We start from the raw sequence: 9197 nt of genomic DNA on the forward strand, positions 1-9197 counted from the left end.
ATGGGAGCCACTGGGATGAGCTATAGTCTCCCAAGCCGTGACTTGATCAACAATAGTGTTGCGTTGGCTGCTGGTGGTCATTGGTTAGATGATATGGTTGATGTTCTAGGCTATGACAAGTTGAGCAAGTTTTTCCTTTTTCTTCCCCTCTAGAACTTTATCGCTACTTACGTATCCCCGGACGCTTATCCCTAGAACCTTGCACTTCCCTGAGTGATCAAGGAATATGCCGGGTAATCCACCCAATTTTGTCTCCCATCAAGCCTACTGGACATATTTGGATCCTGAAAGGCAACCTGGCCCCTGGGGGTGCAGTTGCCAAGATCACTGGCAAGGAAGGCCTGCACTTCCAAGGCAAGGCTTGCGTCTTTGAGACCAAAGCCATTGAAACCGGATTTATCCTGAAAGGCCCAAAAACTGTCTTTGTTCTTTGCGGGATGGGCCCTGTCGGTGGTCCCGGCATGCCCGAAATGCTCAAACGTTAGTACAGCATGTTCCTTGACCTTAAACCCCACCTCACCTTTTTTCATTTATTTTTCTTGCCAGCAACCAGTACAATTATGGGAGTTGGACTGGGTAATGATGTAACCTGCTTGACCAACGGCCAATTTAGCGGAGGGTAGAGTCACCATCACTGCTTCTGGCCGCTGTTTTAAAAATTCAACGGACTGATCAGATCTTGCGTTTAAAGACTCATGGATTCTGTATTGGGCATGTTGTACCAGAAGCTGCCAAAGGTGGTCCCATTGGACTCTTGAAAGATGGCAATGTAGGTCAGTTCCCCAAATACAACCCACCACTAGGACTCTACAGCTCACACAAGTAATTATTTTGGCGGGTCCATGTTCCAGATAATCACAATTGATGCAGAGGCAAATACTCTCGACGTGGCTCTGACAAGGTAAGAGCTGAAAACACGATGGATTGGATGGAAAGCACCCCCGCCCCGCGTGAGCAGAGGAACACTCTACAAGAATCAACGGCTGGTCTTGGATGCCTCACACGACGCGGTCAATCACCAGGGGGGAAAGTGTGGCACTCTCTGGAGAGTGCCAGGCCGTAATTCTGTCAGTAAAATGGTCTGATGTGGGTTAGATGTGAGTTGCAACTCTTTGTTCAACTTCCTTCCCAACAGATGTGTGACTGTAGGTGAAGCAGTTGCGGGATGATCTGTAACTCAATTCCAACACATGGAAATATCTTAGTTGAAATTTTCTGTTTGGTTCATATCAAACAAATTCCTGGATGTGAGCTTCAATTCACAAGATATTTTTTCAAGAATGTAACTATCCTGATGCTCAAAGATATCCTTGACCAAGTGACAAGAAATATTTTTCTGGGCTGAGTTTTTTTAATCAAAACCCACATAAAATCACATAATGAAAGATAGCTGTAAAATATAGCAACCAAAAAGGCTCAGCTAACTGGTAAATCAATCCTTGTGGGATATTTCCGCCATGCCTGTTCCCTACATCTATTGGGAGGAAAGTTATGTAAAATTAAATTTATCTTTTTTGAGTATCACACAGTGTCAAAGCTGGGAAAACCTCTGTAACCTGCATTCCCTCCCTCTAATATGAAATGTGAACAATCAAAGAGGCCTTTTCACCAGCCATGTTTACCAAGTGATGGTCCAATTCTGCAGGCTAAAGTTTGCCATGCCTTCAGCTGTTCATTTGGGACCATGCACCTTTTGTATGTGAATACATGTTGCACAATTTTCCCTCACTTGACCTCCATCTGATTGAAAAATGCAGCGGCTAGAGGTTAAAGTTATTAAGCTTCACAGCGGGAAGGGGGAAGATTGGGGGATATCAACAGGTGTATCAATATTTTGATGATCCTGGAACCAGTAGGAGAAAGATTTCAATAGCTGGTCTGAGAACTCTGAGGTGAAAAGTCAATTCTGAAATGTCCACACACATCTCAGCATGGGTCATACCATTTTTCTTGTAGATCAATCATCTTCACACCTTTTCCCTGACTGTTTTGGGCAATTTTTTCTTCCAGGTAGCATGCCTTCATCACACCTCCCACCATTTCCATGTCCATTGTGCAAAAAAATGGGGTTGATTGCTCTTATCACATGTTAATTATTAGCACCAGGTGTAAGATATGAATGGTGCTCTTTTGACCTGCTTTATCCAGAACAATGAAAATTCTCATCATTTTGGAGTGGCAAAAATGGTGTTCATATGTGTTGCAAATCACCAAAACAACTTGTTTTCCGGGAGTTTCAAGCTGGGCACAAGTCAACTGCGGTGGCAGCGGGGCAACAGGGATCAGCTCTGTATCCCCGGGGGTCCCCGGGGAGGGTGTTTTTTTTTGTTGCTATGTCCACCATCATGTTCGGCCGAACATCAGGGTGGACATTGGCGAGTTGCTTGTTTACACGGGCTCGATGACCCTTGTTTGCTGGTCATTGAGCTCGGAAAGCACCAACTCAATGAACAGTGTACCAAATACTGTTCATTCAGCTTGGCTTTTCCGAGCTTGGTGGACAGTATAGACCACCCACCAAGCTCAGAGAGGCCCAGATCAATGACCAATAGGTGCTGGTCATTGGACTAGGGCTTCTCCGACTGGATGGCCAACACAAACTGGCCATCGAGTTGGGAGAGGCCGCGCTTGACAGGCATTATGCCCTGGTCATTGATCCGCAGCCTCTCCGAGCTCAAATCCAATGACCAGTACATACTTGTCATCCAGCGAGAAGCCCTAGCCCAATGACCAGCACATGCTGGTCATCTAGTCAGCCTTTCCGAGCGTGGTAGGCAGTCTACACTGGCCACTCAGCTTGGAAAAGTGCAGCAGGATGGACAGTACATACTGTCCATCAAGCCGGGACTTTCCTTGCGCTATGTACAGTAAATATGGTCCTTAAAGCTGGGAGAGGCCCGGCTCAATGACCAACATGCAGTACTGGTCACTGATCTGGGATTCTACCAGCCAGCTAGTGACCTGTGATCAAGTGGAGGGTCTCTCCACTCAATGGCTGGTAGAACCAGTCACTGAGTAAGGAACCCCTCCACTCAACAGCTAGTACACACACCAGTCATCAATTGAAGAATCCCTCCACTCAATGACATTAAAAACCAGTCATTGAGTGGAGGATTTCTCCACTTGGTGGCTGGTAATTTAGATATGGTCATTGAGTGGACAAAACCTTGAATCAATGGTTGTCAAACAGTCATCAAGTGGAGGGAATCTTCACTCAATGACTCTAAACCCCACTCATTGAGTGGAGGGGGTCTCAACTTGCTTCCTGAAACAAACCACAAAGTGTAGAATACCAGGTTGTACCAGGTGTCAAGTGGGGGTACCCTCAACTCAATTACCAACATGTTTGCCATGGAGTGGATCAAAGATCAGCCTGAGTTGAACATAAGGTCAATATATTTGAATCCTGAATGCCACATGCTCACACATTTGACATCAGACAATCTTCCCAAAGAAACATACGGTCTGGCACTCTCCAGGGAGTGCCACACTTTCCCCCCTGGTGAATGATTTGCCGGACATCGGAGACCTCTCGCTCTGTCCTAAAAAACATTAGGACCATCACAATAAATGTAAAAAACAAACATGCCTTGGATTTTCTTTGAGAATGCCAAGCCCTTCAGTCGCTTCTGGTGCAATCTTAATGAATCTGGTGAGCATCAATGAAAAATAGCATGCACAGTCTGCTTAACATAGGATTGCATTTCCCATTTTCAAAAGAGGTAAAAAAATGATATGGGATGGTGAATTGTACATGATTTTATTGCACCATGAGACAAGCCACACACCTGGTAGAAAATGGAAAAAGATACTGGAAAGCTGGTAGAATTCAAAATGGGATTGAAAGTCAAAGATACTAGAGAATTGAATCAGTCTCAATCTTTCTCTTTGAATCCTCTTGAGTTCTTCAAAAATGATTTAAACATGGAAAGTTGCCAATCCTCAAGGTTTTTCATAAACACTCTTTTGCAGCTCAGATCTCTTAAGTGTTGGAGATAAAAGGCTCTTAATCCTCTTTGCTATTAAAAAGATTGTCCTATCAATTGTGACACTGACTAAGCCATGATCAAATTCTGTAGAAAGTGCCGCTTTCCTTCTTGACATATCTTCAATTTTTCCTTGGATCTTCTTGAGCTCTTCTTCTGATGACATTCCTTTGTTTTCACAGGCATAATTACATACATCCAATATTTTTGAAAGCTGTTGTGCCCCTTCAAATGTTGCCCCCCACAAACCTTGCATATGAGCTCTCTCCCAACGGCCACCCAGATAGAGAGAGAAACCAACCCACAGCTTCTGATCATCCTGCCCATTTAGAACCTCATAAGAGCATCTCCACTGCAGGTGCTGAACTGTGTTGCCAAATCTTTGAGTTTGGCGACTGGGGTACAGTTTTAGAAACCTGCAATGAGGCAGCTTTGCACTGCGAGTTGCAATGATTGGCATCTTTTCACCGCAAGTTGCCATGATTGGCAGCTTGCGGTTGTAAAATGTGTGGTTTTGTATTGCTGTTGGGGGAGAAGGTGAGAGTATCATATGAGAGATGTGTGATACTCGCAAGGGTGGCGCAAGGTTGGGGTGCTATCCTGTTTCCAAATTTGCAAACAGGATAGCTCCCAAGGGGCAAGTTTGCAGATTTGATGTGTGTTTGGCACCTGTGGTGGCGTTGCTAAAGCAGGTTTGGGGTGCTATATCTGGTTTAGCACCCGGGGTGGAGATGCTCTAAATGCTGTTGTACGGCGTGCCAAATAAGTATGCTTTTGGCTTGTTGATTGACGGCCCAGGAAGACAGACAATCAACTCTGAGCCCCCAAGCCAGCCAAGGGAACCTTGACCACCTCAAAAGCCAAGACATGGTTGCCATCCATTTACTGGTTCTGTACTCAAACAACCAAACACCCCATCAGCTGCCAAAATGTTGGGAACATAGAGCTGCCATTTGGATTGAAGGGGCCCACACAAGTTGGGTGGGATGCTTTCTGCATTAGGGGGAAGGCAGGGGCTCTCCGGGGAAGGTTTACACCCTGCAGTGGCGTAGCCGCTTTGGCCTCTAGTTCTTGTACAAGGGCGTAACTTTCCAAACCCCAAACTCATTTGGGTCCACCAAAATTTAATTTTGGTGTGTAGCTAACTCTTGAAACCACATAACCTGCCTAACCACATACCAAATTCTGTCCACAAAGGGGTTTGGGGTTTCAAGTGTTTGACTGTATTCATGGTTAAGGCATAGTTTTTGGCACTAAAGACAGATCAACATGGATGAAAAATATCTCAAAACCCTCTGTAAATTCATAATTCAAAAACATGGACACATGAACTACTGCCACAGAGTAAACAGATGAGCTGGGCAGCTGGTCCCTGCAGCGGTGCAGCCGCCTTTTCCTCTAGTTTCAATAGTTAAGTTCCAAAGAGTAGTTATTTGAGAATGATGTAGGAGTGGTGAATTTATGTATTTCCAATCCCCAATTCAACCCATTTGAAATTATCTGGGATGTGAGATTCCTCTTCTAATTTATTGGCAGAAATCAGCCTTGGATATGAGGTGGAGTGGCTGTACCATTGGCTGGTTGATTGTTGAAATGACAACATATAAAATTTACACCCTTGTAAGTGGGTGGCGTAGCTACTTGGAATATAGTTGCAAATTCTATTTGTGTTCTGTAACTGGCTCCCTGAAGTAAATTTTCCAAATTTTCTTTTTTTTTGGTGGGGATTTAAGGGCAAGCCATGCACAAGCTGACAAAGGCATCCTACAGTGTTGTATATAGATTTACAACCTTCCTTTCCTCTTTATTTTGTTTTCCCTCTCATTGGCAAAACTTGTACTTGGAGGTTTAAGCAGATATGTTGATATTTTCTTTTTGACAACAAATTCAGGGATGGAAAATTAAAAAATGAGCAAATAAAAGATAACAAAGTATAGAACAGAGGAGTATGAAAATTAGAAAGAAATGTAAATAAGCAAATCTATGACAGAGAGTTACAAAAAGAACATGGCATCAACATGTATTTGAGATACAAGTGGACTGTGTAAAGTTCTGTGGGGGGAGGATGTTAAATGAAAAGGCAAAAATTTGTCTCCTAATAATATGGGATGCTTTGAAGACCATTATTTACCCACTGTTGGTGGGGCTTTGAAGACCATTATTTACCCACTGTTGGTGGGCAAAATGATATATAAAACTTTCTAGCAGAAATTAATTTTTTGAAAGTTTTTCCTGCAATGTGAGTGCTAAATGAAAGTTGGAAGAAATGTTGGCAAAGAAAGGGAGTGATCATGTTGGTGGCCTTTTGCTGTGATGGATTTTTGCAGCAGCAAAGCCGCCTTGGCCTCTAGTGGAAGATCAAATCATCACTCTGGGTAAAAAAAAGTTCCATTTAGAAAACTCAAACCCAATTCATTGATGTAAATTGGGCAAAAGGTCAGGATTTCATTTAGCCAATTTTTTCTGATGGAACTGAGTCTCAATCAAAATTTTGATGCATTTCCAGATTCTTTTCTCTTCTTCGCTGCCTGAAACTGAGAGCAAGGCAAGAACATTTTTGTTGAATTCTTCACGGAGAAGTCGCTGATGATTGAAGGATTGTGGAAAAACTTTATCCATAGTCAATATGAACTCTTCCCGCTCATACAGAGGCAATTCATTCAGATAATTTTTCAAGTAAATTTCCTTTTCCTTCACTCCAAATGATAACTTTGTGTCTTTTCCAAGTGTTCCAAAATACCAAAATTGCTTCTTTTTAAAGTCATTCAAAAGTGCCAGGAAAGCACTCAATTCATGGTAGTTTTGTTCAAGAGTTTCAATGTTATTTGATGGTTCAAAAATAGCCACAAGTAATTTGAATTCAGCATAATTCAGGCCCATCATCCATTTTCTTACCTTCCTCCAATCAGAATTGAAGCTACAAATTAATTTCAAAATCCAGCTCCTTTTCATTTTATCTTTCCATTTGTTTGTAAAATTTTGTATTATTTAAAAAACTGTCAGCAGATACATTTTGGTTGCATTATCAGAATAATATGATCAAATGGGTTTGACATAACTTACTGTGCATACGTTGACTTTTATCATTTTCATCTATGATAATTTCATTTTCCTCAGGCTGAGATGGTAATGATTTGAGAGTTTGTCTATGCTTCTCCACAAATTGCCAAATTTCTTGTTTTTGGGCATCATTTAAAACTGCCAGAATGGAATTGAATCTGTTTTTAGAATCTTCAGGTGTTTCTTCAATGGAGGAAAGTGCCTTTTTGACAACTCCAAAAAACAACATTCTTTGACGTTCATCATAGAATTGGGATAGATCAAAGTAGTCTTCCCAAAATGTGGGATGTTTGATACTTTCTTGGGATGTTACTTTCATCAAATTTTCGTAAGAAGCTGTAAACAAGAGAATCAGAACATGCTTCATGTATCAATCTGAGGCACACAGATTCACTCACAAGAAGGATCATAAAAGTCCTTGAAACCAACTGAGCCCATGGGTGTTGGAGTTGAGGAATCAGAAAACACTTATTTTGGTTTAAAAAGCCACAAAATGGAATATAAAGTGACATACATTCTGCTTTTTTGCCTTTGTTAATTGATAAATATCCCAAAGTTTTTTCTTGGGGCATCAATTCAGTGTGAAAAATCAAGAATTCAGATTTCCGCCATTCAACATAAAGACCATACAAACAGAATGCCATACCATCTAAACTAGGTTGGAGTTTTATACCTTGTTGGTGCTCATTGCATATTTCAGTTATTTCAACAGTGGGGCTTCTCTTGAACATATATCTTGGGCTTGAGGTTGGGTGTGTTGGAGCACTATATAAGCAATGCAACAGCTGCAAGCCAACTAAAATTGTTGTAAATAGCATGGCTGTGGGAAGGATATATTTACTGGATTTTGTTTCAATCAATGCGGATGATGAGGAGAAAGGGCCTGTCCAGAATTTTCAAACTACAGGGCCTTTATAATCAAAATTCTTGGCTGGAAAAACAGTCGGTACTTCTTTTGAGCATGCCACCAGGTTGGATGTTGTGTATATCTTTTACTTTTGTACAGCATATAAACCAAGTTTTGGCCTATGATGTTAAATATGACCATGTACCTCTTTTGAGACAAATGATGATTACACAGCCTCATGAAATGGTGGAAGTTGAGCTAATCTGAATGTGAATCTGTCCCTGCAAACCAAAAACTTAATCTTCTGGTTGCTATTAGGTAATACCTGTACATATTTATGCAGATTGTTTTCCGGCCCTGAGACGTGCATAGATCAAGGATGCGGGAGATTACCTTTCATCCCTCCCAAACTGCTCCTCACAAGATGTATTGTATGATTCTGGCCCCAGCTGGAGTTGCAAATTGCACATCATGCATATGTTCTCCATATTCCTCCAATTATGGTGTTCAAAGTTGGTTTGCATAATTTTATGCATCCATAAATCATAAAATCATAAAATCTTTTTTGCAGGGGATATGACTGTCTGATTATGTAATACAAAATTTCCTCACCAAAATATTTTTATGATTTTATGATTTATGCATGCATAAAATTATGCAAACCAACTTTGAACACCATAAATCATTCATCCAAGTTTATTAAAGACACAGATTTGTCTGAATTTAAAAAAAAAAAAAACATCATGGGTTCCCCCTACAACTTTAAAAAAGTGAGAAAAAAAATCATGGGTTCCCCCAAATTATAAACAGAGAAAGCAACAACCAAAAATATTCCAATAACTCAAATAGCCTTCCAACATCAGCAAAAGTGCTATGCCACAGGCTCAGCCCCCAGCCCGCGTCAAGCGCACGGGTCAAAAGGGCTGGACATGAAGGCCCCCAGCCCTCAGCAAAGGCTGGTGACCAGTGGGGGGCCCACTCTTTGCCCTCCAAACTGCGCATGTGCAGCAGCGGAAGGGTTGAGGGAGATGGATAGCTGGAAGTGCAGCATCTCCAATTGCCCTGGGGGACATTGCACAACAACTGGTGCCTTTTAAGGCCCCGTTTGGAGCCGATATAATTGCGCGATATAATCTGGAAACTTGTGACATCTGATCAAGTTTTGGCGGACCTGATCAGATGTCACATAGGATGTCATGCAAAAAAACTCATATATCGCCTGGATTATATTGGCTCCAAACAGGGCCTACAATTGACCGTCCACCCACGCCTCCACCCCTGAACTCCATACTTCACCTGCAACT

The 9197-nt window shown here is 42.0% G+C and overlaps 1 protein-coding gene across 1 annotated transcript; it reads left to right on the plus strand.

Moving 5' to 3' along the window:
* On the plus strand, positions 1-623 carry PtA15_9A288 (uncharacterized protein; the record flags this gene model as incomplete). The annotated part of the gene is made up of 3 exons (XM_053172481.1): positions 1-119; positions 215-480; positions 547-623. 3 exons carry the CDS (start codon positions 1-3, stop codon positions 621-623), a joined length of 462 nt encoding a protein of 153 aa, XP_053023718.1.
* Between the last annotated feature and the right edge of the window lie 8574 nt (positions 624-9197).

This window comes from Puccinia triticina, chromosome 9A (genome assembly GCF_026914185.1).
Source record: "Puccinia triticina chromosome 9A, complete sequence".
Classification (NCBI taxonomy): Eukaryota; Fungi; Basidiomycota; class Pucciniomycetes; order Pucciniales; family Pucciniaceae; genus Puccinia; species Puccinia triticina.